The 27,851-nt window shown below is 40.7% G+C and overlaps 4 protein-coding genes across 9 annotated transcripts in view; 2 read left to right on the top strand and 2 right to left on the bottom strand.

The window, feature by feature from the left end:
- Positions 1 to 298: 298 nt before the first annotated feature.
- On the bottom strand, positions 299 to 11,499 carry leng8 (leukocyte receptor cluster (LRC) member 8). Of its 4 annotated transcripts, none has more exons than XM_081695759.1 (15): positions 11,143 to 11,499; positions 10,511 to 10,649; positions 8,606 to 8,740; positions 8,446 to 8,520; positions 7,860 to 8,271; positions 7,687 to 7,732; positions 7,132 to 7,302; positions 6,764 to 6,982; positions 6,496 to 6,660; positions 6,041 to 6,335; positions 5,753 to 5,854; positions 5,579 to 5,647; positions 5,345 to 5,474; positions 4,988 to 5,195; positions 299 to 4,858 (listed from the first exon to the last, which is right to left on the bottom strand). In XM_081695759.1, exons 1-15 carry the CDS (start codon positions 11,181 to 11,183, stop codon positions 4,696 to 4,698), a joined length of 2,370 nt encoding a protein of 789 aa, XP_081551885.1. In that variant the 5' UTR covers positions 11,184 to 11,499; the 3' UTR covers positions 299 to 4,695. The 4 variants fall into 4 exon arrangements, with proteins under 4 accessions (XP_081551885.1, XP_081551883.1, XP_081551886.1 ...); XM_081695757.1 differs by having other exon boundaries at positions 7,567 to 7,729; XM_081695760.1 differs by having other exon boundaries at positions 7,687 to 7,729.
- Positions 11,500 to 12,612: 1,113 nt separating this feature from the next.
- Positions 12,613 to 16,824, top strand: zgc:92606 (gamma-aminobutyric acid receptor-associated protein-like 1). The gene is made up of 5 exons (XM_026999181.3): positions 12,613 to 12,849; positions 13,877 to 13,966; positions 14,099 to 14,177; positions 14,307 to 14,425; positions 16,322 to 16,824. Exons 2-5 carry the CDS (start codon positions 13,877 to 13,879, stop codon positions 16,385 to 16,387), a joined length of 354 nt encoding a protein of 117 aa, XP_026854982.2. The 5' UTR covers positions 12,613 to 12,849; the 3' UTR covers positions 16,388 to 16,824.
- Positions 16,825 to 18,546: 1,722 nt separating this feature from the next.
- Positions 18,547 to 24,580, top strand: si:dkey-26c10.5 (perlucin). 3 transcript variants are annotated; one of them, XM_035530979.2, is made up of 8 exons: positions 18,547 to 18,684; positions 18,794 to 18,936; positions 19,193 to 19,306; positions 20,933 to 21,031; positions 22,165 to 22,281; positions 22,482 to 22,633; positions 22,720 to 22,820; positions 24,052 to 24,580. In XM_035530979.2, exons 2-8 carry the CDS (start codon positions 18,840 to 18,842, stop codon positions 24,188 to 24,190), a joined length of 819 nt encoding a protein of 272 aa, XP_035386872.2. In that variant the 5' UTR covers positions 18,547 to 18,684; positions 18,794 to 18,839; the 3' UTR covers positions 24,191 to 24,580. The 3 variants fall into 3 exon arrangements, with proteins under 3 accessions (XP_035386872.2, XP_026854960.3, XP_026854961.3); XM_026999159.3 differs by having other exon boundaries at positions 18,637 to 18,936; XM_026999160.3 differs by lacking the exons at positions 18,547 to 18,684; positions 18,794 to 18,936; positions 19,193 to 19,306 and adding an exon at positions 20,385 to 20,790.
- A 146-nt stretch (positions 24,581 to 24,726) lies between these two features.
- trpv6 (transient receptor potential cation channel, subfamily V, member 6) overlaps positions 24,727 to 27,851 on the bottom strand; it is an 8,714-nt gene continuing 5,589 nt past the window's right edge. The window contains exons 13-17 of the mRNA XM_026999188.3: positions 27,412 to 27,577; positions 26,084 to 26,150; positions 25,659 to 25,927; positions 25,466 to 25,572; positions 24,727 to 25,003 (exon numbers count right to left, since the gene is read on the bottom strand). Of these exons, the coding sequence (XP_026854989.3) occupies positions 24,739 to 25,003; positions 25,466 to 25,572; positions 25,659 to 25,927; positions 26,084 to 26,150; positions 27,412 to 27,577 (874 nt within the window). The 3' untranslated portion in view covers positions 24,727 to 24,738. The remainder of the gene's footprint in view (positions 25,004 to 25,465; positions 25,573 to 25,658; positions 25,928 to 26,083; positions 26,151 to 27,411; positions 27,578 to 27,851) is intronic.

Genomic DNA, 27,851 nt, shown 5'->3' with positions numbered 1-27,851 from the left:
TGGCTGATAAATGTTAGTTTCTAAAATTACATTCTCTACCCTTGATACTTACAGCAACTTCTGACCATTTCTTGGCTTAATGCTTTAAAAGGAAAAATGTAAAATTAAATATCTGGGCATATTGGTTATTCCCACCACAATCAAGTAATCTTAGAAGTTATACCCCTAATCCATATAATTTAGACTCCATGAGGTGGCAATATAGACTAATCTACCAGGAGCCATTTTTCCAATTGATTAAATCCACTGTATAATAATGAATCAAGCCCCCTTCCACCACTAGATTCAACAATCACACTAGCCAGTCATTTCTATTTATTTCAAGAGCAGGTATATGTACAGATAATATACATAGCAGAATTCTGCTGATCACAAATCCTCATGTAGCTCCTTGTGGCTCACATTAGGATCTTAAGAGACTGAGCTGTAAGAAAAGGCAGAGGAGCAAGGTGGTTGTCTGGAAATACTTACTGCCAAGCACAGACACCCTATACAGCCATCATCACTACTACATATTCTCTAACAACATGGAGGGAGAGGAGGAAAGGGGGAGGAAAGTGGAAAACTTGGAAGAGACAGATGGATACAAGGCAAGAAGACTACCAGTTACCTAAGCGTTGATGCGTCCATGAAAAAGAAAGGCTTCAACACAAGTAAAACGGTACAATATAGTAATGAGAAAGTAGTCGAGGACTGGAGGAAGAGAGCAAAACCACAAGTTACAGGGAGGGCTGGAATCATTAGAAGTACGCGGGACATGCTGGAAAACACAGTAGGCAGGTACTGGCACTAAAACTGAAGATAGTACACGTTTCAGAGGATGAAAAAAACCAAAAAAAACCAAAAATAAAACCAAATGCAATTAGATAGGAAGGTAAATGTTAATCATGATGGGACAATATCATTAAAATTCACTCATACATAAGCCATTTAAACCAAATAAATATTACACAAAACTGAAAAACAGCTAAGCCTGACAGTAGAAAAGGAACAAGTAGTATGTTCAGATATTTCCTGTGCCCCAGCACATTAACAGCTTCCTAATGAGAAAGATGCACTGAAGGCCCTACATTGCTCAACCATCAATGGAATCATGCACTGTAAAATCAGAGAAGACAATTAGGTAAATCAAGGGAACAAAACACATCTGAACATACACATTTGTCCAAATATAACAGTCAAGCAATAATAAACCTGACATTGTTAAGAATTTGATGTTTTTACACTGAAGAATCTCGACCTCACCTAGAGTCTAAATCAGTGTTTCAATTTTATTAGTATATATATATATATATAAATATATATATAATCTTTAAAAAACAAAAACAAACCAAAACAAAAACCAACACTACATTAGACTCTGAAGGCTTAACTCAGGCTTCAGACAATACTGGTACAACAATGCAACTTGTGAGCTCGTGTTGGGTCCCTCAGTGCCAACTTTCCAGCGTCCAGCTCATCTTTTCATCCCTCGTTTAGCTCCAATTATGATTGACTGCAAGGACAAAAGAGAATCTGGTAATGAGATACAGGAGGTGGGAGGGAAGGGAAGGGAGGAGGAGAGACTGAAGGGATGGGAGAATGGGGTCAGAGCTCCAGTGGACACTCAACATTCCAAATAAAAACACGGGTCATTTCCAAGTACAGCATATTATGGATAAAAATGAGAATCTGAACTACTCTAAATTAACCAGCAGAAGCTAAACTCAAAAGGGAAAGTGCTCCAAAACCCTTATCCTGACAGATGCAATTTTTTATTTAGTGCAAGAGAGATCACACTGATTAAAACCAAACAAAAAAAAAAAACAAAACAAAAAAAACTAATATATTTAGGTACTGAGACGAGCACACCCAATTAATGCTCTCAAACTGCTGCTTTTCGATGAGGCCAAATGGAGACATTTACAGACAGGAGGTACCAGAATGTCAACACATGCTTTCATTTTGCATAGGTATGACAGAAACCAAGGAGCCATGGTCTTAACTGGCAGGGGACCAGTACTTAAATTATTCTCTAAAGGAAGGTTTCTATATGCTCCTCAGATGACTGGACACAGGAGTGAAAATGGATAGGGTTTTAGGCAAGGTGAAGATGGAAAAAACTAAGCAAAAAAGCAGGCAAGTAAAGGCAGATGTGTATGTAGATTTTTGCCAGGATGAAAATGTGAAAAAGCTAAATGAAATAAAAACTGAAACAAATCTTGAATCCTACAATTGCACACAAGAAAAAAAAGGTTTTCATGTAACAATGCACAATACAAACTGAGGAAAAGGGGGGGGGGATTAGGTTTATATAGAAATGTCAGTATTTATATTATTCTTTCATCCTTAACAGAACAGTAAATTCATGGACATATTTAGCAACCCGTCATATACATTTTTTACACATTCACATCAAATGTATGCAGCACTGTGCACATACTGACTACCAAAAATTTGTTTTCTTGAAACTTCTTTTAAAAAAATGTTAGAATGACTGTCAAAATTAGACTTACCATTGTAAACAGGAATATTTATCTAATCCAAGAGAGAAAATGTATTTTGTAAAATATTTACATAACTACCTAAGAGAAAGATTTTCTTGATGATCTGGACGTGCAACTACATGGAAACGTCGCTGCTAAGTTTCTAATGTTGTCATTAAAAACAAACATCTGTGTTATGCTTCAATACTTCAGAGCGGGATCTGCCAATACTGTTTTAATCACATGAATTGGGTTAAAAAAGAGTAAGTTGGGCATATTGTCAAATGCAAAAAATGAGACCAGCTTCGATTTACCAATTCAAAGACCAATACTGCACACTCCTATGCTCACAGCTGAACTTCAAAGATGTAACAGTCAACCATCACCAATCAAGCTCACAGGCAACTGAATACAATGCAAATTGCTTCAGGACACCCAAACTTATCTTCAACTACCACATTTTTCAAGCTCTCATATGGAGGGGAAGATGATTACTGCATAATCAGGGATTTTCTCAAACTTTCTAGTGCCAAAAAAATCTCCCACTTCCTTCAATGGTCAATTACGATTGGTTCTAACATTCATGGCAAATATTAGAACATGGCAGTGAAACCTTTCAAATTTCTATTCATTCAGTAAATTCACAAATCAAACAGATGGATCAAATCATATTCTCATTAGACAGAATTCTGACTTTGATCTATATGGCTTCCAATCAAGTGAGCCAAAAGAAAGAACATGTGCCGCATGACTCATCTTGCTGCTTGCCGAAATAGCAAAGTCCTTTTTTCCCCCCTTACCAGCCATACATACGTGCACAGACTCAGAGAGGAGGCTGATGACATAGACGCCCACAAAAGAATACAAACCCTTACGCTCCCACCTCCTGAGAGGACCAGCAGAGGCCCAGCTGCGGCGGTCGTCACTTGGAGAACACAAAGATGCTGCCCTCTGGCTGTGCGTTGTAGAACTGCAGTTGACCTCTTCTCTGCAGCTGGCAAACTTGTTTGGTTGGCCCCATCCAGCATCCTAAGCATGGTGTTGGAAACTGGACCATCTTTGTATGGCGATTTGGTAGATCTTCGTGGAACAGCTGTAGATGGTCTTCTTATGGGGCTATACATATCCCTATGTACAGGCTATAAAGACTGAGACTCTGAACTACTTGCCCCTGGAGAACTTCAGCAGCGATAGATTACCATATCACAAGATGAGAGTCAGTGCCTTGTTGCAGCATTTTCACTGAACTATGATCTCTGGGTGTTGAAAGGGAGGGGGGGTGGTGTCGGTGAACTTGATGAAAGCCTGATTTAGGTGTATGGGTAGATGGGTTGAGAAGTGGCAGACAAAGTGGAGGGTAAAGGGATTGCTGAATGGGCTCTGAAGCACCTACATTTGCACAGCCGGAGCATGCCGACATCCTTAAGTCCAAACCTTTACGGCTAATGGGATCAATGGGATGAAGGACCTGGAGGATCCCACCTCCTGCTGGAACTTCTCTAGGCATCCTTGAACAAGGGAGGGAGACTAACATACAAACCATCTTCACGCTGATCTCAGCGACACGATCTAAGCATGGCAAAGTTCATTGAAATGGTAGACTTTCAAGGCGCAACCTGCATCCGATAGCCGCAGCAGCCAGCTTTATCTTTATTAGAAGCTTGGGTGGTGATTGAGCACTTTGTAAATCGACTTTTTTCTTCTTCTTTGGTGTTCAGAACTTTGTCTTCATGTGAGCTTTGAGGCTGTTGGCTTAAGGGGAGAAAAACATGAGAACACAGAAAACCGTTAGCTTTAGAATGATCGTCGAGCGCTAGGAAATGGGGAGACCCAGAAACTTGCGTCCAACTACGCAAACCTCCCTGCCCAATAGCTGAAGGTGACCTAGACTCACTGAGTTGATGTGTTGGATTGATCACACTCTCTGGGGAGCTGTTATTCTAGCATGGATTCATATTGTACAGACAGAATCTCTCCTAACATTTAAAAACCTGAGGTTCCAAGTGTGCGTGGATCAGCAAAAATCACACTGTGGCATTTCCAACTAAGTTACTATATGTATGTGTTTACAGTCCATTTCTGTGTAGAGGTCACACTCTATAAGAGTTATAAGACTATAGTTAAATCTAATCACTGCTGTACAGCATAGATTTTCCTCTAGACTGAGCTTGGTTAGCTTTGATCCCTTATCTCCCCCATCAACCAAGAACTACCCCCTGCTTTGTCTTATCTAGGAAGAAGTCAAACAAGCTGAGCTGGCTTTGCAATCTATCTTGCTGGGATCTGAAGGGGCGAACGTAACCCCTAGCCCCGTCAGGAAGGCCACACATGTATCTAAGCACGGAAAGGCCAGACTGGACTGCACATACTCCACCGGCACAGAGGGCCTGAACCTGCAGGAGAGAAGAGATCAAGGGGAGCGGGAAAAAAACAACAACAACCCAGCATTAGACTTTGCATCAAAACTTTGGTGCCATGTTTTGATTTCCAGCCTTCATTCTGGCCATTAAAGACACACTCACGTTTTGAGAATAGCCCTCAGCGCGAGCTTCCTCTCACGCTCCACAAACTTGTCAATGAGGTAAGCAGCCATGCGCGGCGCACACTTGTACAGCTGGAAGAAGCGGTGGAAGTTTCCGAGCGCCCAGGCAGCGCGGAGCGCGAGAGCGTGGGAGACACATTCGTCCTCGCGGAGCTCTGGGGTGAGATACACCAACTCGGTGGTCAAGTCTGAAAGTGAAACAGGAAGGGAGATGAGAAGAGGGGCAAGTGCACCATACAGGGTTGAACCAACTCAACGGGCCTCCATAACATTTACGAATTCGCTAGGTTTCAGCTTGTCTATACAAGAATAGCTGCTGGTCAACGGGGTAACGTACCTCCAGAATTCTTAGTGAAGATGTAGTACAGCAGTCTGTAAGCGGTGAACTCCCCAATGTTGCTTGATGGGCAGTCCTTGTACAGTGCCTTCAGCTGCGTCTGGCACTGATTGAACTCCTCATGGTCGCCCTGGCGACACAGCAAACACATGCTTAGGTTTTTGAGAACATAACATTGCAGACAAATTCATGCTAAGCCAAGTCATCTGTGAACGATGAGAAAGGACACTGTACCTTCTCCAAAGCAATGCGTGCGTGAGTCTCGTAGACCTCCACCGTGAAATCAGTTCGCACACCTTGAACCTGAAAGAAAGATTCATCATCTGAATAAAGGCAGGAGCAGCACTCTGGTCCTCCAGCGGTGACTTCTGATTGGTGCTCTAAGGACTATTACTGGACTGTACTCACAGTGAGGTCCTGTCGTACTGACTTCATTTGTTCACAAGCATACTGGTAGTCTTGGTTGGACTTCCAGTGAGCCTTCACTGCAGTCAGAGACTTTCGCAACACCTGTACCAACACAACACGGCCGGTTAAAGCAAGTAAAAAAAACAAAAAAACAAAAAAAAGTACGAATAAAAAAAAACAACAAAAAAACAGTGCAGTGAAAGCTGGCATGTGTATGGAGAACTTGAATACACACAAAATTCTACTGAGGAGACACAGACGCAATGTGAACAATCCTCCTAGACTTACAGGGACAGGTCTGACAGTGGCTGGGTCTGGGGCGCAGGTGAGGCGCAGGTAGTTTTTGGTGATGTCTTGGCAGGTGCCCACAATGGGGCAGTCCTCCCAGCTGAGGCCCTCCTGGGTGCCGTTGGGCAGCTCCACAGCATTGATGTTCAGCACCAGCGGCTCGGTGCGCTTGTTGGTGTGGAAGCGTGCCGCGCGGCTCTGCTTCTTGGCCTCGCGGTTCGGGTCGTGGAAGTCCATGCCCGCATTGCCACCCTTCCGCTTTTTGCCAACGCCGCTGCCCAGATCGTCCATGTTCCTGAGCAGGACGGCCAGAAAGAGGGATCCAATTAGCGACTAATCCATTCACTGAAAATGTACTCTACTCTACTCACCGAGCTAACCTCAAGCAATCCTAATTGCCTAAGAATGTGGAATCTCTGGACACAAAAACCCCATGGTTAGGTTTGTGTTAAAACCTGCGGCCTCGGTTTGCTTTCCCGCCTCTTCCTCTGCCTCTCTCTCCTGCCGCTCCTCTCCCTCGATCCCTGTCCTCTCCACGCCCTCGTCCAGCCCTCTGCTGCCGTCGGGAGAGGGGTCGGAGGTCGCTCGACATGCTGCTATCGGACTGGGAGCCAGAGTCACTGTACGCAGAGCAGAAGAGAAAATTAAAGTACTGCACCCATCTCACCAGGCACTGCTGTAACAGAGCTCTCAGTTTTCTGTTGATGTTTCAGTGCTTGTTACCTGCGGCGGTGCCTGCTCCTGTCCCTGTGCCGGTTGTGAGGCGAAGGCGAACGCGAAGAGGAGCGGGAAGAGCTGGAGGAGGGGCTTCTCTGAGAGAACACATTTCTGTAGTTGCCCAGCCTAGCTCCAGCCCTGCCTCGACTGGCTCCACCTCGACCAATCGTATTCTCCTGAGAGCGCTGAGGAACCACCTCCCAACGAGACTGCCTGGGTTTCACTCTGCGGAGAAAGACATTTAACCATCAAAAGCTATTGAGTCATCAAGAGCATTTACTCATCAATAAGGATAAGTATATTTCTTACCAGAGAAAGAAATGATAAACTATGTAAAACAGGAAAGAAAGCAAGACATGAGACTTGCAACTCACTCTGGCAGTGGTTCTCTAGTCCAATCAATGGTGAAGGCCGAGCCATCTTGTAGTCGACTCTGTAGAATCTCCTTCAACACCTTCTCTGTCCTGTCTTTGTCTTCCTCTGTCTCGCAGGCTGTGAAGCAACGCTGCACATATTCCTTCATGGCCTGGGGCCAGTCTTGAGGCCTACACAAGGACATACACATCCCACCTGTTTAGTTCTTTATAACACAGCGTCAACCATAGCCCATCTGTGTTTTAATGCATTTCCTAGACTTTCAAATGCTCTTTTACACTTGAGCTCAAAAGGTTTATGGTGTACTATACTATAACCATAATGGAACAATTTGTGGACTTAAATGCTGAGAGTTGCCTCTGTGCTTATTTCTGATTAACTGCATTGCAAACTGAAGGGCTATGTAGTGGCTCTGAGGGTATGTGTCAAGTCACCCTGTCTGACTAGCTCCTGCAGTGGTAGCTGTGGTTACTGAAGACACGGGGGTTGCTATGGTGGTTGCTGCAGAGGTTGTCTGTTCGCCAGTGGTAAAGTTCTGATTGGCCAAAACGTACGGGCGTTTTGGGATGTTGAACTTCACAGCACCGGTTCCAGGAGCTTCTGAGAGTTGAGAAAGATTTAATTTAAAAACAGCCACAAAACATCACAATAATATGCAATTGTTGTGTCAAACAAATATGGAGCATCTCTCCCGTACACAGGCTGTGAAAATACACACAACACTTACGTTTCATGCGATTCCACAGCTGCTGACCTTTATTCATATTTGTGTTGTTGGGTTTCTTGTTGGCATCCCCCCTTCCTGCTGCTCCATACAGACCCTGTCCCACAGCCTGCTGCTGGTAAGATGGAGGCTGGTAGCCCTGGTAAGCCAGCCTTGGCTGGCCGTGGTTGTAGCCCCTCATTGGGCTAGTCTCAGTAGGGCTGTAGGGAAGGGCTCCATTAGGGTTGTAGGGGGTTTGGGAGGGGGGTGGGGGGTACTGGGCATTTGGTAGCGGTGGTATGGGAGGGGGAGGAGGGGGAGGAGGCTGATCCGATGAGGTCGGGCTCTGTGGGGGAGGCTGGGGAACTGCTGGTGGTGGGGGCTGTGGTTCAGATGTGTAACTTGACTGTTCGTCCATCATGGCCATGGCGGGGGGCTAAGAGACAAAAGAAAAACATGAGGTATGGTAAATATAACCACATGCAGCACTGCATGACCTAATCACCCACTCTACCACAGTAAAAGAAAAACAGCGTTTTGCTTTCAATAAATAAAGTAAAATCCAAGAGTATAAGCTGTTTTCTGTTTGTTTCTAACAGAGAACACCTACCTGTCCTGTAGGGGTTGTGGGTGGCTGGTAGGCTCCTGGAACCCCATACTGACTTGGGGGATATCCTGCAGCATACTATCACAAGGCAACAGTGATGCATTAGGATACACTCTGCCAGTGTTTTGTAGAGTCAGCTTATTTGAGCTTTGAGTGTATTTACCGGCGGCATTGGGTAGTAGTAGTTGTAAGGATATGCGTAGCTCGCATACTGTTGCTGGTTCTGTTGGTACCACTGATAGTACTGTTGCTGCTGCATCGCAGAAGTGTCCGTCACTGCTGTCGGATACTGGCCAGCCTAAAAACCAAAAACTTCAGTGATTCCACAAACCACAAAAGTGCTTTAACTTTAATCCCTTATTCAAACCCACAAGACCCTTACAGCCACCACCATCCCCCTCCAACGTGCTAACATAAAACATTTATTTGTAAAATAAAGATTTACAGTGCTTATTTAACTTAGTAAAATATGTACAAATCAACAGATCTCTTAACCTCTGAAGGCAAGTAACATGACTAGATGGAATACAACGCCCACTACCAAGTAGAAGTGTCCTGAGTCATTAGCCACTAGATCTCATCTGTCCAGAGTGTTTTCCTTCATGACATATTTAACAACATGCACACCACAATTATAATCCACATACTATTCTTGATCTAGTTAACCTCTTGTAAATGAAAGTAGCCTATACTTAAGTCAACCAATTGTGGTCTTCCATGGGCAGCCAAGTTTGATACTGATGCGATCATGCAGAACCATTGAACATTTCTCTTATTGTGCTAAACAGGGTTGGGATTCCCAAAAGCATCATAACACCAAGATCATTTTTAAATTTCTGTTCATTGTATCACACTGAACACTCACCCTCTCATTTAAGATAACACTACAATGCTTTTGAGAAACAGAGCCCAACTGATTAATGACTTGATTAACCTTAGAGGAGCTTTCTCATCCAAGAACATGGCTAACAGACAAACAGCTAACTAATAAATAACTAATCTGGCAACCATTCAATTATTTTCTTTCTGTTAAAATGGACAGGGTTTGTGGAAAAAGGGCTGCAACTACTACGCAATTCACACAGTCAAGACATTAACTGTTAAACTCATTGTTTTGTTTCAAATTCAGTGCACATGTGTACAACAAAACCTTTACAACTGCCCATATTGTTACAGACAGCCCTGTGTCACTATGTCCCCAAAACCAGAACTATTGCTTAAGTGAACTGTCTGTGTTATGGAGAAGTTCAGTTTCAACCATTTACCAGAACCTTGCAAAAGCACTTACCACTTCTTTGGGATTACTGACTGTACTGTGTATTATTAACTTTATCACTGCCATACAACACCACCATTCTTACATACTGATTGCATTTGGGTTATATTACAAAAGAGACCAATGATTATACCAGGATATGATTTAAATGTACTTTCTGCACAGTAAAATGCATTTACACAAGAAATGACATTTGAACTTGCGACAGATTCTAAACAAGTGTGAGCATATAAAATGTAATTTGGACCATGTGGAGCTTGTTTCTGATGCTGAAACATTTGTTTATCCAGATCAAGATAAGAGGTGAGTGGAGACTACATTGTTATGCATGTTAGCATGCTCAAATGGTGATTAATTTTCATCTTTGTTCGATTAAGTTCTTCATGTCAGAACAGGAATAAGGTATTTAAAGACAAGAATATATTGACAAACAGAATTATCCCCTTTCTTGTCCGACTTCAAAAGGTTAAATGCACAACATTTATTTATAGGTCTCTATGTCATTTTTCAAAAGAGAACTGCCACACCTTCTATTATTCTACACCTAGCATTTTGGATTCCAGATTTTGATGGTGAATAAACAAACCACATGGTACAATTAAAAGACTGGTTAGTCCACTCCTGTAACTCAAGTTCAATTACTGTTTTTTTTGTGCATGAAGATGCGTTAGAGCAATACATTTTCCCATGTTAAAGATAGAAAACACTACAAATTCACCCTGAACATCATAAATCTCAGCCAAATATCTACATTTCAACAGTATTCCCAAATTCCAGCGGTAAAAATCTAACCTGAGAGCTGGTGCGGTTGGCTGGAGATGTCTTTGTGGAACTTTGGCTCTTGCTTATAGAGGCCAGGGCCTGTCTGGCCTTCTCCCACTCAGGGTTTTCATGCACAGGCGCCTCTGTTGCAGAACCTCCCACATAAGACCTAGAAAACAGTCAGTATAGTTGATGGGCCTAATTGTATATTTAGTGTACACCTTCAAGCACGTTTTTGTTTTTTTTTACAGCCCGTTGAGTTCAAATAGACATCAGTATGCCAACACATTTAGGGACTGCATAGCAACTTAGAAGTACCCATAAGGGCGTATATTTTGCGAGCATTTCCTGTCCTAAGGTAGCTAACTAGATTACCTAACTAGGTAGCGATTCTGGGACAGAAAACTAATGACAGTATTTCAGAGCATGGCCATCCCTCCCGCTAGAAAAGGGGGTTTCAGAGTCCTCAGATACTCCTAGATTAACTAGCTAATTAGCGAACCTAGCTAGCTAAGGTATTCTGAACACCGAAGATAGCACAAAGTTTAGGAACGTTAACGCCGTCTCCCAGTTTACACAACTTTACAAGATACGCTACATCGCCTGTCGTCTACATTTATGTATATAACGCTAAGAAAAAATCCATCAGGCGAATACCTTACCAGGTAGATGTTGGGGCTTGTGACGCCGTATTAGTCGCCATTTTACCCACGAACAAGTGCGCTAAGATATCTTAGCTAGCTGGCTAAACGGGTAGCTCGAAGCGGTAGCTAGCTAAAATAAGCTAGTTAGCCAGCTTAGCTAAGCGTTATTTAGAAAAGCTTCGTAAATTCAGTGACACGGCAGCTAGCTGTTTAAGAAAAACGACACAAAGGTGCTTGGCTAATCCGATCCAAAAAATAAACCAAAATCTACCGATATGAACTTGACACAATTTCGTGGCAGATGTAGATCCTTAAGTCATATCAAAACACTCCGTCGCGTAACAAACCGACACCTATGGGTTAGCTACTAAAACAAAATGGTGGACAGAGACTCACATGACGTATAAACTGGTCCGCGCCTTCTTTCCTCTTACTGGGAGCCGGAATCGCCAGCAGGCTCCCGGCAAACCAGCTGTGGACCAGCTCTAACTTTAAAGTTTTAAACGTAAACATTTTAGCTGACAGCTGCACATCAGCCTACTGTATATTGGTAGATTCTTAAGGATCCGATACATTTGGAATTAAAAGAAAGTACGTGTTTTATTATCAAGGACAGCTGTATATAGCCCCACCACTGCCAAGTTGCCACTGTTGGGCCCCTGAGCAAGGCCATTAACCCTCAGTTGCTCAAGTTGTATTCATTCATAATTGTAAGTTGCTTTAGATAAAAGTGTCAGCTAAGTGTAAAGTGGGAGATGCAGTGAGGACGTACCGGTGTATAAATATGTTAATATGGACAAAGGGGTCAAAAGATTAAACGATTTACAACAGATTATGATTTGTCCATAAAGTATTTTAAGGAAATTATGTATTTGTATTTATCAAGTTAAAATACACAAATGTTACTCTAGCCCAGTGCTGCAAGCTCTGCAGTATGAATGGGGCTCTGAGCTTCAATATAGTTCTGTGAAGACAAGCCTGGGTTGTTCACACATGGTGTTTCAACTTGTTCCAGTTCATGGGGGTCTCATTCGTGCTTCGATGCACATGAACCATCATAACTATCAACAGTTTTTAATCAGAGTCTGTTCTGCTACATACGAGGAGTGAATAGCTGAAAGACTTAACAAGAGTTAAAGGTTCATGTATGTCCAAGTTTAAACTCGTACCTCCGTACATTTGCTGTTCGAGAACACGTGTCGGAGTGTTTCAAATAATTTCAAATAAAACAAGTAACCTCCTTCAACGAGGAATGTTTTTAGAGTTTCACCCTAAAAATAAGGTGATTCCAGACTTCTGCCAAAATATCTCGTCAGTCACGTATTACATGCTCGCTGAGCTGGCCCAATTTTCCCTATTTTTGATTGGTCCAGACGTGACAGACAATCCTTCAACTGCAGTATGCGTCCTCCAATGAAGGCAGAGTAAACACACTAAAACCCCGCCTAAGTCCCCGCTTCGGACTGGGCGGATATCGTTTATAAACGGTATATATATATATATATATTTTATTGGTTGAAACGCAACTAAAGAGGCGGTACAGTGTTGTTGTTGCGGTGTTAGTAGGAAAAGTGAATAAGTCGACGTTTAAAAATAGATCAAGATCCATAAGTTAGTATTTAAAAAAAAAACGGATATTATTGCGTGATTATTATCTATTATCTAATCGTGGGAGAAGAAGGCGTCCGATTTCAGCCGCTACTAAATCCCTTTTTGGGTTAAAAGGTAAGTTTATATAACTCCTCAACTGCGCCTCTTATAACATTATTTCAGTATTGTGGTTACAGCTTGTCTACGGACTTAGCTACCTAACCTAATTTATGACATTATGTAATATTAGAGAAACGTTAGCCACTTTGTTTAATTACAAGGCAACTGTGGATTTCTTATTTTCTTAAAACCCCTTACGAAATAACAGGTCACACCACATAAACAAGACTAACAGTCTTCGAGGAATTAGCTAGGGTTAACTTGCCATTTATTCAGTTTTCGTCGTTAAACGTTAAACATTGTCTTAAATATGCACTTTGATTACAGGCAACTTTTAGGTCATTTAGGTAGTTACATCAGTTAGCCAGTTACATCGAAAGGAAAATAGAGGTTAAGTGTTTAATAGTTTACGCTGTCATAACCCAAAAGCATAGGAAAAAACCAAAGGCAGTAGGGAATGTTTTGCCATTCCATTGATGGTGCTAACTAGTAACATGCTGCAGCCCTAAGATTAAAGCCAGTGGCTCCCAGTGGTCCTGCAAGCACTGCACATCCGCAAGTTTCCGGCTCTAGCTCAGATAAATTCACTGAATTGCAAATTACCCGGTAGAATTAAGCTTTCAACCTTTCAACATGCAGTTTATTAATCTACCAAGTTTTGAGAGAAAGATTTTTGTTTCTTTTATGAAAGGATTATATATTCATCAGCTGTGCAAGCAGCTGTGTTTCTCTCTGTGTTTCTCTCGGAATTTTGTGTACTTCAATATAATTTTGAATATCTCTGTATCTCTTACCACAGTTACTCACCTGATCTATATATATATATATATATATATATATATAGATCAGGTGAGTAACTGTGGTTACACACATACACATACAAATGCACTTTGCATATATATGTGTGTATTCATGAGGGAATGCAGTAGCTGATGTGTAGCAGCAGTGAACATATTTTGTTATTGCTGTTGAATGAAGTGTGAATGAATTTGAAGATATTAATTCCAATATTTCATGTGCATTATATGTTTTTGTTCCTCAGATGAGTAGCCAGTACCAGCGCAGTATTCCGTTTGAGGTCAGAAGAAGGGAGGGGGAGACTGTTCGTGCCAAATATCCCAACAAAATTCCGGTCAGTTTCTCAATGGAAAATAGTGGTGTTTTAGCACTTAGACAGAACTTTCTAAAAGCTTCAGTGATCACATCGATGCTGTTATATTTCTCTGATGTTTGGCAAGGGCTCTGAATATGTTTCTTGAATTAGATCATTGTAGAGAGAGCTGCAAGATCACAAGTTCCTGAACTTGAACAAAATAAATACCTCGTTCCCTCAGATCTGACAGGTGGGTCAGTAACATTACAGCAACATCTGCGTGAATGTACTGTTAGAAATTTTAAAACCCTTTATGAAGTGATGAAGTGATTTCTGAATAAAAAGGTGTGTCCCCCCGGTCTCTCTCACTCTCACACAGTGGGCCAGCTGTTTTTCCTCATCAGACTGCGAGTGTCCATGAGGCCAGAAGAAGCGCTTTTCTTCTTTGTGAAAAACTCTATTCCTCCCTCCAGTTCCCCTCTTGCTGCTGTGTATGAGGTAGTCCATACTATAACCACACTCAGACATACTGCTTCACATGAGTTTACAGTACAGTTGACTCCCACACTATTAATCCACGGCAAATGTCTTAAGAAAAATCAAGCCTTTTCATCATTTGTCAAAAGGGCCTGTACCACACTAGAAACTGTAAAGGAAATTATACCATAAGCACAAATATATACACATACATGCATTCTACAACAAAAGTCATTTCACCTCTGTTAAACTAAAAAGATATGCAAGTCAAAAGAAGTAACACATTAAAAAAATTCCATTGATCTTAATTTGAATATTAGGATAAATTATGTTACATATATTGAAAACCAATCGGATTAGACACGTGAATACACCTGGGATGACGTTTTCAAATAAGTGTGATTACTTAAGCCCTGTTGCATCCTTTCAGCAAAAATGTTTATGGATGCTTGACAGCCTCTTTGTTTGCTATACCACTGTGCACAGTGTGGACAGGCATTTGCAAAACTAATTTCAGAATTGTCTCAGTTTTGCTCTCGAATATGCTGTGTTTAATCCATTATGAATATATGTGGCAAAGCAGGTTCATTTGTATAACGCTTTTGATACACAGTGGCAATTCAAAGTGCTACACAGTGATATAGTTGAATAAATTAATAATAACAAAGCTTATTACATCCCAAGATCTCATACCTCAGTAAAATTAAAAAATAATAAAAAAAAAAATCCAGTCCCATGTCATGTCAAGACTGGAATACTGCAACTCCCTTTTGGTAGGCCTGCCTGCACACCACACTACATTTACATTTACAGCATTTAGCAGATGCTCTTATCCAGAGCAACTTACAAAAGTGCTTTGTCATTTACTCATAGAATATGCTAGTACAGTACAGTAGGTTAGAGTCCAAAATACCAATGAACTAGAATACTGTAGAATACAGGGATCAATGCTGATACCTAAACCTAATGTATTTTGTATTGCTGTCTTAAACAATGATAAGTGCAATAAACAATAAATGCTAGAGTTTGCTAAACAATATAAACAATACCCTACAATAAGTACTAATTTAGTCAGTCAATATGGGAGCAGTGTCAGTTGTCCTTTAAATATTCTGCAAATAGATGGGTCTTCAGTTTGCGTTTGAAAACTGCAAGGGACTCTGCTGTCCGGACAGCAAATGGGAGTTCATTCCACCATCTTGGAGCCAGGACTTGAGATTCGAAGTACTCTAGATCCTTACAGCTGATCGAGAGTGCAGATGCATGTCTCATATTCTCATGAGGTCCTGCTCTCTAATACCTGCAAGCACTTGTCTCCTCCTCACATTGTCTCTCGCACTCCTCATGCCTCTTGTACAGTGTGACTCGAACCACCGACCCTTAAGAGTCAGGAAGACCTGCCTCAACACTTGTTTCTGTACCAGCACCTGGATGGTGAAATGAACTCCCACCACATCGGCCTCTTGCTGTCTTCAAGCATAGACTAAAGAACCACCTTTAAAAAGACGCCTCACTATACCGCACATCTGTGGAGTCTTGGAAGTAGCACGCTAGAGGAGGGCAACCCTTCCAGTTAAGAAGAGCTGAAAAGAAACACTTGTGATGCATGGCAGAAATTTGAGATTTGCTTGCTATCATCCGTGCTAAGGCTTGCAGCTTCTGTAATGCAAAAAACTGTAAAAACAAACGTATGAAGTTCCACCCGTGACTGCTGTACTAACTTTTAGCATAGTTCCTTATAATGTACGGACCCTTTGTTACAGTTAAAGAGCCGACATTTCTGTTTTTTAAGTTAATTTGATTTATTCATTGTTCCTTAACTAAAAATAAAACATTAGTGGTCGTAGTATTCAACACTGCTCTGCAGCTGTTGTTCCTGGTCGGACACTTATCTGCCTCTTTCCACATTTCTTTCAGGAGCACCACGAGGAGGACCTGTTCCTGTATATAACCTACAGCAATGAGAGTGTGTATGGTGCCTGAGAGGATGAAGAGTGCTGGGGTGGGAACGGATGAATTAGAGAACAGAGCATGAGAAAGAGGGAGGGATAGAGGGAAGGAGGGAAGAGATGGAAATCAAAAAGATGGGAGAGGTGATAACTGTTTTTACCACTATGCTGAATAACAGTAAGCTCAAATATGCATTGTATAGCAGTGTGTTCGTGTCTATATGGGGGGGACATCCAGGTGTTTTTACAGCTATGGGAGTAGAGTATTCTGACTTTGAATTAAGATGGAGTGAGAAAGTATCAGAGGACAAAAGGCCGGAAAGGGGACCTTGAAAAAAGAGAGGATAAAGTTTTCCCACATTTCCATGACTCTTTCCTTGGAGTACCTTGGACTCATCTGTATTTAATGCAAATAGTATTTTTTGTAAAGATTTATGATACATTTTGTGAAAAATTAAAAAAAAAAAACTACTCGATTTTGAATTTCCTACATTCCTGTGAGATGTTTGTGGTGCCACTCTTCTTAGACTGTTGTGGGATTTGTTTTTGAAGGTTATCAGGTGAAATATGATTAGCAAACAGACACAACACACTCATTACAGTGACTAAAAACAGGTTAAACATGGTAGCATGTTATGTCTCTTATGCCAGATATACACTGCTTTATGAAAATAATTTCAGAGTAACACAATTTTTGTTTGGCTTTGTGTATAATTTGCATTTGGTAAATCGTGTAGGAATTTGTGCATACATAAGCACTTCATTTGCATATTTCAGCTGGGATACAGTAAAAATGTGCATTGCCTCGGAATCTTTGAAGGCTATGTCAGGAATAAGGACCTTCTGTAGCATAAAAAGGTGTTACTTCCCTTCTGGCCTGTTTCATGGAAGAAGGTCACGTTATAGACTTTGTCATCAGTGTAAATCTACATCCTGTAGTCTCTCACCATGCCATCAACAACATGGGGGTATAGGGAGTAAACATAATGGAAACCCCTAACCCAAATATATTAAAGCTCCTCAGAATGCTACATCCTAATGAGACTGTCAACTAAATGTACATATTCATATTTGTTTGTATATTGATGTAAGTATTTAGATATATATGTATATATTAAAAATATTTTATTTATTAATTATTTAGGAGTTTTTTGGGGGAGGGGGATGGATTATTCTTGGTGTGTGGGAACATCACAAGGTAAAAGTGCTCAGTTTGTCTGTGTTTGGTATGTATTGTTTTGATTTACAAGACCAAAATTTATTTTTCCAGTACTTGAAAGTTACACAGATGATGTACTACTTCCACCCCATATTCCAGTATGTGACCAGAGCATCTTTATAGTGTACTGCACCCTGTTATGCAACAGTTGCAGAAAATCTTTCCCAAGTGGACGGAACCTTTATACTTTCATGTGACCTCATGGTATGGTTTGTGTTTGTTGCATACTGGATAGTATAATGCTTACTACTATAGGGGCAGGTATCCAGTATACAGTGTACACTGAGTGCAGTATGCAGTATACAGTATGTAGTATTTCGAACATAGCCTTGGTTCTCCCTAAGGTTTCTTTCTCTTGCTCTCAGGGAGTTTTTTCTTGACTTTCTATGTACATATGATTTCTGTAAAGCTGCTTTGTGACGTGTTGAAAAAAACACTTTACAAATAAAATAGAATTTAATTGAATTCCTTAAACAGATCCTTTACTCACTTCAGACCATCAATGGCTATATTAAATTTTATCAGTTAAATAGTTACCCAAGAGCAAGATGTTTTCCAGTAGACCATGTCATCGACATAAACAATATAATGGTCCCGGGGCCGGGACCCCCAAGCTGATGGCTACCAGCATGTGGCGCCACACATGGGCTTATGTTTATGTTGTGCTTGTGTTTGTCTAATGTTTCCTTTGTGTTTGTCTCCCTCAGGTGGTGGGTACTGAAGATCAGTAGTCACCACACCTACGGGTTGTTATGTTGTTATGAAATGTGGGTATTTAATGAAACTTTACTCACATTCAGTCTTATTCAACCCTTTACTCTCATTCAGTCTTTTCCAACATGCATCTACTTAAAGACAATTGTGCTGAGGGACCAACACAGACCTAGTGCATCGATCTTTGTCCTGACTGACAGCTTGTCAATCAAAAAAAAAGTGCAGGGGGGGGGCGCTTAGTTTTTTCAAGAATTTCAGCAGTCAAAGGAAGAGAGAAGTGGTGGAATGATGATGTGTGATGAGGAAGTGTGGAGAGAGCAAAACCAGGGGATGAGTAACAAGTAGGATTTATGCTGCTGGGAGTTCTTCACGACAAAGCTTTTCCAACTACACATCAGGTGTTGTCTAATTGCCATAGATTACTTTTGTAGAAACATGTTGGTAAACAGTAAAGGAAGAGCAGTTACATAAGTATCTGTTTTCCAAGAGTTTTCTGTGCACCATCAGGCATTGAAAGGAAAATAAAACAGAAGCAGCACACAGAGGGAGAGACATGGAAAAAGGGTCTGAGGTGGAGATGGAGCAGATCAGCCCAGCAGAAAAGAAAGAAGATGAGGATGTTAAGAAGGACACAGGACAAGAGACTAAAGGTAAATCATACAGCAGCTTATCTGCACAGTAAAGTTAAAGTTTGCAGTCAGTATTCCAACTTGTAAAGCGCAAACTGCTACTACTGAGTTCTACATTCCGAAAGGGAGAGGACATTTTCTATAACATAATTTAGCTACCGTGTTTTGGTGAACTTTTGGCTTTCTTTCCCTGACAATAATCATTTTTCTTGACTTTTCAATGGTTGTTTGTACCAAAAAAGCTAAGTTGTTCCTCTTTTTTTCCTTCCCTCAAAAGATGAGAAAGAATTAAAAGGAGAAAACAAGAATATATACTCAGTACTGTTCAATCCAACTGAAGATATCTACACATCATCTAAAATGCCAGGTTCCCCTCCAAAGTTCCATAAAGGTAAAGAATGCTACAGAACCCCCCCCCCCCCCAATCATCACACCTAATTCCTAAACCAATGTGTTGTGTAGCCTGTGTAGTTTCCAAAGAACATTTCACAATTTCACAATACGTATCTTCATTTTTTGCTGATAGGAATGTTTGTGGACATATAAATGATAGTAATTAGGGGAAAAGAAGAAAAGATTTGCTGAGTGTTTGAAAATCCTTGCCCAATTTCAGCTGTCTCGGATATCTAATTCGGAACCTCTGAAAATGCAAAGAACCTGAAAAGAGGAACAGAGAGCCGGATAAACAGAGAACCATCGAGGCGGCCATTGCCTCCTGCCTCAGAAATAAAACCAAAATCATTCCTCCTTTAATCATGATAAAATGATGCTTTATTTTATTTCGTTTGACATGTTCCTTTTTTCTTCTTCCATTTCTTATGACTTTTTTTTCTTTTAAAACGGAGGTGGAAGGTGGAACATCGGATGCCCGTTTCTACTCTCCCACAATCAGTAGGCTGACCCAAACGGCCCAAGGCTGTTTCTAGTGTAACAGCCACCCATCTTCAACATTCGGCGCTCCACCCTTATCGTTTTGCGGGTGGATAACGTGGTTGGAACTTTTAGACTGGCTACTTTCTACTTTCTGTACTTTCCTAGTACACACTTTCTAAAAAGACCATGTAGAATGCATTGTAAACGATACAGAATTATTAATGCTATTCTGTATAATAATAGTTATTACTTATATTATTACTACTACCATTTTTACTGCTAACAACAACAACAACAACAACAACAGCAATCCATTTTTAAAATATCCTTTGTCACTTTTATGCATTTGATTAAGAAAAGAAATAGACCATAAAGGTCGTTACATATAATCATTAATTCAATGCAGTTCTTCTGCTTAAGTAAATCCTTAATTTGCATTTTTGCACGCACTTAAGGGGGAAAAGCAACACATAGAATACCTAATAAAAGAGCAAACTATTCCGCACCAGGACTATTCCTAAATAAAAAGGCTGACTCCGTTTCCCGGTAGCCCCGGAAGATATCTTTTGTTTGGGCTATAGTCTACAGAATCTGTCCTCGGATAACCCCATGGCTCTCGCCCTTGAGATCTGTAGCAGTAAACACGCTGCAGTGTAATGGGCGCCTGAAGGAACAGAGCAGGCACTGTGTTGCGCAGATTAACTAGATATCGGCAGCGGCCACCACGTTGCTATAGACACAAGGGACGGAAAAATCTCCGAGGTCAGACGCTGCCTTACAAGCACTGAAAAGAGCAGCCTGTGAACAGCAAAGCCTGTTGTCTGAGCGTGCTACGCCGCCAAAATAGCTTGCACGTTAACGAGACATTAAGTCCCGTTGAGCTTCGAGTCATGTACGTTAAATTTTGTAATTTTGGAAACTACGGTGGTAAGAAAGAAGGTCTGTCGGATACATCAAAGGACCTAAAGAGCTCTGTTGCACTGAAGGACCAACAGTGCTCAGGTGAAGACTGAATTCATTCGCTGACAAGAAATGGCCTTCGTTTGATTCCAGAAGCGAGATACCAGCTGCGTTTCCTATGTTTACAAGCAATATGATACGTTTTGTCAAAATGTGTCTAATTTCTTTTTTCCTCTTTGTTAAGATGTTAACGGAAGAGTCAATTTTTACCGAGGACTTTCCGTCATTCTCCTCCTCCTGTGTGTTCTGTTCCTGGCTGTGATTCTTGCGCTGTCTATAAAATGTAAGTAACATTTTATTACTGCTTATGACTGCTTTCGGTTTACATCAGACCCGTGCTACGTATCTTCTGAGGTACAACGCAATTAATGTTTAATGGTGATTCAATATGGTCATCATCATACAGTCCCACCCAGTGTTAGTTAGCTAGTTAAGATACCATAGAGAATGTCAAAGCAGGTTGGCGCCACACGTCTATGGTAATAATTCTTTCAGATCCTGTTTTCATAGGAATACACCCCAGGATGGTTTTTAATAAAACTGATATTTCATTTATTAAGGGTATGGGACATAGTACACTTCCTCTGAGCTTAAAATATAGTAATGATAATAAATGTTAAGTGGAGAAAAGCCAAGTACAGTTTTAAAAACCTTGTCATCAAATATTTCTAGTTACATGCAAATTAAGTGTAGAAATAAAATTATGTTTGGAGTTTTGGTAGATTAAAATATCTTTGGGGGAAATTTAATACAAGGGTAGTTAGTGCCTTGCAATGTTTTTCCATACATTTCAAATGTAGTTCAGAAACAGTTTAAGACTAGTTTGCTAAAATTTTAGTTTTGTCAAGGATCACTCCCAATGACGCATTGATTTCATTATAGGTCCAGTCAGCTGTTTTTTGTGTTTTTTGTGGCAGTTTACAAATTTGGAACCAAAAGACCTGATAAGAATCGTATCTTAGCAGACCCTGATCTGATCTGATCTGATCTGATCTGATGTTTTAAACCTTAAACCTTTAAACCTTAAATACTTTCTCAAAATAAATAAAATCCTCAGCTGCACTTTTAATATATTACTTAGTTCACACAAATTTTATTCACATATCTACTTATATTACAATGGGTAAAAATAATTTTAAATCTTAGTAACCAATTAATTTTATTTTTATCTCTGTATTGTCACCAAAGTATATTATTATAAGTTTAAGTTATGAGGTTTGGGAAACATATCAAGGCCGGTTTAGCCTAATACATTCCAAAGTTATGAAGTTATGATAGACTCTTCTGTTTGGGGGGGGGGGGGGGGGGAAGACACACCAGTAACATTACAAGAGGCAAATGTAGTTTAAAGTGTATTTTAAGCAACAGTTACTGTGCTGAAATGTATGATTTCTGCTCTTGGTGTCCAAACTTTAGTGTCTGAAGTGCAGGGCAACCAGGAGTGTCCGGATGTAGAGAAGACAACTGTGGCAGAAGCTTGCAACTGCCAGAAATGCGAGTTCATGTACAAAACACGGGCCTCAGACCACAACAGTGAGCCAGTCAAACATTAACACATTCAGTTTGCAAATGTCTCTTTACCCACATTAAACTTCCAGTTTAGTCATTACATACTGCACTTGGTGTTCACTTCTAATGAAGTATCTATGATGATATCTATGATGTGGGCTTCATAATAAATTCTCTCTCTCATTTGCATTTACATGTATGGCATTTGGTTCTCTCCCATGCAGAACATCTGTGCTCTGAGTGTGGGACCGGCTGGCATAAGTTTGAGAACTCCTGTTACTTCCTGTCTGAAAAACGCCTTAACTGGCTGGAGAGCAGGGAGAAATGCCAGGAAAAGGGTGGTGACCTGGCTGTCATCAGCAATGAGCGTGTTCAGGTCAGCCTGTCGGCAGACCTTCACAGCTGCAGCAATTTTTGTGTGTATTGCTGCTGCTAATGATATCTGATTATATCTTGCTTTAGACATTTCTGACTGAGAAAGGACCCATGCTGTATTGGATTGGCCTCCATGATTTAGGAACACAGCAGTGGGCCTGGATTAACAATACTGCACTAACCCAGAGGTAAGAGACCAGTAGACCATAGTGAAGCCATGCATTTTATAGTTAGGTGTACATTACATGGTAAGAGTCAGAAATAAGTAGCACCATGAAATGATATTTGCATATCTTGATTCTAAATGTTATCAGACACTTAAAACTTTAAATGTATCCTTGTTGGATAAATGAGAACATGAATGAGTATAGTGAACATTTCAATTTATTGGTAAATGTTATTACATTTTTAACATACCCCTATGGGAAAGGAATATTATCTTTTTTGTTCAACAACGTACACTACAGTGATTATTTAAGCCACTGGTATACTGTACTTGGAAAAAAAAAAGCGTTTGTTATAGAAAAAACATACTGGTATTTTGCAAATGCTTAAGAAAAAAACCTTTTGCATTCCATCACCTTAGCTTTACTTCCTCAAACATCAAAGCAGCAGACTGGCTGCTAGCCTCCACCTCTGCATACATTCTTTGAAACCTGAACCTCTTAGGTATTGATGGTGCAAGTCAGGGCATAAAATGTCACCCCCTGGGCCTTTTTACAGTGTTCAGCAGCATCTCATATCCAGAGCCTGCTGAGCGATGGCAGTTTCTTGCTCTTACTGGCCACGGAAGAGGTGTAGGTGCGGTTTAGAGTGGCGGGCGCAAGACGGACGTCTGAAGGTGGAGGCGCGAGTCTCATGAGAGCAAACATAGGCTCTAGACTAGTGGCCATGGTCGGCGGCAGGTGTAAAATGGGGAAGTAAACTGCCGTGCTGTGTGTGTGCTGTGGTCGAGCCCTGGAAAATTGTATCATCATTTTGGGAAACCTAGATGTGCTTTTGACTCAGCAGAGGCCTCAGCTCTGTGCTCAGAATGGCTTCATGGAACGTATATCCCTGATATCAGCTTGAAGGTTGTTTTTGTGTGAGAAATAAATCCTTTTACTGTTTATGCAAATAAAAAAAGGTCATTACTGTAATTGGTAGTTCAGGTACTAGAACTGGAGCTAAATGAGCTTGTTTTTAATAGAGCAGTTTTATTCTCAGCCTGGGTAAACCCCAGCACTGCAGAGGTCTGATTCCCCCCAAACAATCTATTCAGCTCATCAGTTAACAATCAGGCCCTTTGGAACCTGAATGAATGTTGTCACGGTTGGTAAAACAACAGGTTATACAGTGCAGGGGTACCCAGTACTGAGACTGGCAAGTTCTGATATGGAGTAAAGATACTTATATTGAGATGTTCCTTCTTTATGGCAGTTACTGGTTCCAAACGCCCAACGCTGGCCACTGTGCTTTGCTGAGAGGATGGAAGTCACCCCAGAACAACTGGTACTCAAACCGATGTGAGATATACTCACATTTCATCTGTGAGAGAGTTAAAGCTTTCTATAAATGAAACATGACCACCCCACGCATCAGTAACATCTGCATTTCATCTAATCATTTCACCCACTACTGCTGTAGCTCAGAATCAACACAAGAATTCACACAAGAAATCTTGTTCTGTGATGAATAATCAAGTAGAACGTGATGCACTTTTGCAGTTTTTAGCTGTGCAGTGGCCTACACCAAATAAGACACACCACGTGTATTCTCTTAAAGTGGCTCTGTGCATTTTTTATTGCTCAGTTTTTTCTTTTTAATTGCACTGATTTTAATCCTAGAAAGAGTAGCACTAAAAAAATAAATTCTACACACTGTATTTTAAAATCAAGTGTATGCCTATGTAGCTGCCTTTATGTAAGAAGTCTTTGCCTGTTTATAATTAAAAATTTACTGTATGGTCTGTGGTCTGTGATTCAGTTTTGTTTTTTTTTGTTAGTTTTTTACCCCACTTAGTTCCTATATAAGATTTTCAAATATAGCGTTATTGAAAGAATAAAATCATTCCACAGTTTATGCATTGTACACAACCAGCATCCCCTCAGTACATCTGATCAGATTTCAAACATATTTCATTTCAAGAGAATCGGAACACTCTTCGTTTTCTTGCTGTGTGCCAAGAACGCTCTGGCGAATGGTCTCCCAGCAGAGCTCTGACTTCCTGTTGGGTTGTGACCTGGCGTGCACTTGCATCTCCGTTGAGCTGTCTGTACTGCTGCTCTTCTCAGGCTCTTGTTTCTGCTTCTCATCTCCCTCGTCGGGTTTGGAGAACATGTTGACGTAGCGCCTCATCTTCTGTAAAAGCTGATCAGTGCGCTCCTCCACTCTGAAATGTGTCGGCCGTTAAATTACGCAGGCTCGATTTGCTAAAAATGCGTGGAGAGTTTTCGCATGCTGTGCAAATACACCCCTTAGTGTTGGTGAATGATTCAACGATTTCATATTTCAATCAGTTTAAAGAGTCTTTACAATATTGTGTAATTACAAGACTTAAATATTGTGTTATTGCTATTGAGCTTTTTAAACAGTTATAATAACTTTTACATTTAAAAAACCCCAATAAATTTCTGTAACAATGCTATATAAACACTGTTCAATATTTTAAATAATCAAACCTTGTAGTACCTACAAGTTTTTAATTCTGCTTGGTAGATGTTCGATACTATGTGAACCATGAATACATGGAACCGTGAAACATGAATACATGCAATTTAAATCGTAATTGTAATACCAATCAGAAAAATCTCGATGACATATCCCCCACAAATCGTTCAGCCCTAATTCTTACCGGAGGTACCAGCGGTCTCCCAGGCCATAGAGCAAGCCGCATTCACCCAGCCGTGGCCAAAGGTACCGTGGCAACCTCTGCTCCAGCATGAGGGTGGTGGCCACGACCTACAGACAACCCACAGGAAAACAAAAATAAGCCTCCCACGACGGCTCTCTCCTCAGCCATGCCGTCTGTGGCTCAGCTGACCCACCTGGGTCCTCCAGAGCTCGTCGCGCTCCTGACCGACACGCCATTGCGTGTCGCTCATCATGGCGGTGAGGAGGCTGATGAGGAGCAGGTGTGACACCACGCTGAAGCAGCAGTGCACCAAGTGCACGACGGGGTGGGTGTAGACGGTGTGGTCCACAGGCAGATCAATCAGGCCTATGGTCAGCTCGAACTCAGTGAAGAACGTAATGGGGAAGGAGCGGTACTGCGGCACGGACAGTGGTTCCTGGGTGATGTACCACATCCAGACAGCTGAGAGAGGGATGTGGCACACACGGTCGAGAGTGTCAGCAATATGTGAGCAACGTGCTTCTTTTTTTTTTGGCTTTGAAAATTTCATGGTTTCATTTACAAGTGGCCAGATTCATTTATAGTACTTGAGACACTGGATCAGGGAGCTGAACTCGCCTGTGGAGAATCCTGTGATGGCGATGAGACTCAGCCACATGAACTTGGTTAGGTCTCCAAATATAATCTACAAAACCAAAGCAGTAGGAGTTAGTTGCCACAATGTTAACAGTACCAAGCTCATCCTACTGTATCAAGGGCTCAAGTGAAACCAGTTGTCAGTTCTGCATGTAGAATTTTATGATTTTTTGCAATCACATCACATGGTCCAAAGCACATAACTTCTGCAATCTAACTTTTGTTATTACTTAGGAGACTCAAAAAGGAAATGACAGCAGTTATTTGAAATTGTCACATTACATCAAGTCATTTAATGCTTTATAATGTGAAATGCCCGTACAGATGATACACTGTTCAGTAATGATTTTGCTTCTGTTTATGTATTTTTGTAGGCTCAGAATGTTCTCAGTATTTTTGTTGTTGTTGTTGTTGTTCCAGTATTTAGTTGTGTAACGATTCATGGCGATGCAGAAATGTGACGATAAACATTGTCACTGTCTGTTTTGCTATCTAATGCAGATGCATTATTTTAACACCAGATGGCGCACTCGTCCTATAGCTAAGCTGCCACAAGAGCACGTTTGAAACAAACAGCACATAGTTTGCGCATTGTTTATCCTTCAGAAATAAAAAGGAATAATTTCACTTGGTTATATATGGTGAAGGTACATTTTGCTTACAGTATATTTTGTTTACAATTGTAAACTTTCGTTTCTAATTTATTTTAATTGCAGCGGACTAAAGATTCTTTATTTCATACTTTTGCATTGTTTCTACGCTAAATACATTTTTAAGTGTAAATTTTGATTTAAATATAGTGAGGAAACCAAATTGTGAATGAAATTGAAACGTGCACAGAGCGCATCGTTACATGCTATCCAGTATATTCGCATGTAAATTATGCATAGAATGGAAAAGCAGTACCAAGGAAAGTGGATCCCACCTCTGTTCAGACTTTGACGTTTGTGGGTACTAAGGAGGAGTGCACTTGAGGAAGCAAGTTTGCTTATATTGCATGTGTAATAACAGTTTTAGTTATGAATATGTTTTATATATATATATATATATATATATATATATATATATATATATATATATATATATATATATATAAAACCTAAAGCTGCCCTGTCAAGAAGCTGCCCTGTCATTTCAATTTTTATTTATAATTAAAAAAATAACAATCTAAACACAAATTCCATTTTATTATAACAAATACTATAACAGCTGTATATTTCAGTTTGGGAAGCAAAAAAAAGGACAAAATTTGTTGCCCAGTGTAATATAGGAAAAGAAAGTGGGAAAGAAAGGCAAGGCGCTCAAATCACCTTCTGGATCACGATGACGTATGGCCCAAGAATTTCAAAACCACGGGCAAAGTACAAGACGTTCAGCCACCCGAGAACCAGGCACAAAGCCATAAGCACCATCTCTCCCATCATCTCACTGGTTCTTAGCACACACAGGGCCACCACCAGCACGGCGTAAATTATCCTACGGACATCAAGGGAAACACCAGTGAGACATGACTGAACTAAGGCTCCTTAGGTATGAATTCAAAAAACAATGTCAAACTATTTTCATATGTTAATTGTCTAGTCCCTCTCTATCCCTTGGCTCAGAATAGGCTGACTAAGTGGCTAACTATTTTGCAAGTAAATCATGTAATATTGTGGGATCTGGAATCAGATCAAGTAAACTTTGAGATAATATATCTTTGAAGTGCTCTATCCTAACTTTAATAAGAACATTTTGGAAAATCATGCAT

The sequence above is a fragment of the Electrophorus electricus genome, chromosome 14 (genome assembly GCF_041902795.1).
Source record: "Electrophorus electricus isolate QZ-2024a chromosome 14, ASM4190279v1, whole genome shotgun sequence".
Taxonomy (NCBI): Eukaryota; Metazoa; Chordata; class Actinopteri; order Gymnotiformes; family Gymnotidae; genus Electrophorus; species Electrophorus electricus.
The sequence above is the reverse complement of the archived record's forward strand: the minus strand, read 5'-3'. Positions and strand labels throughout refer to the sequence as shown.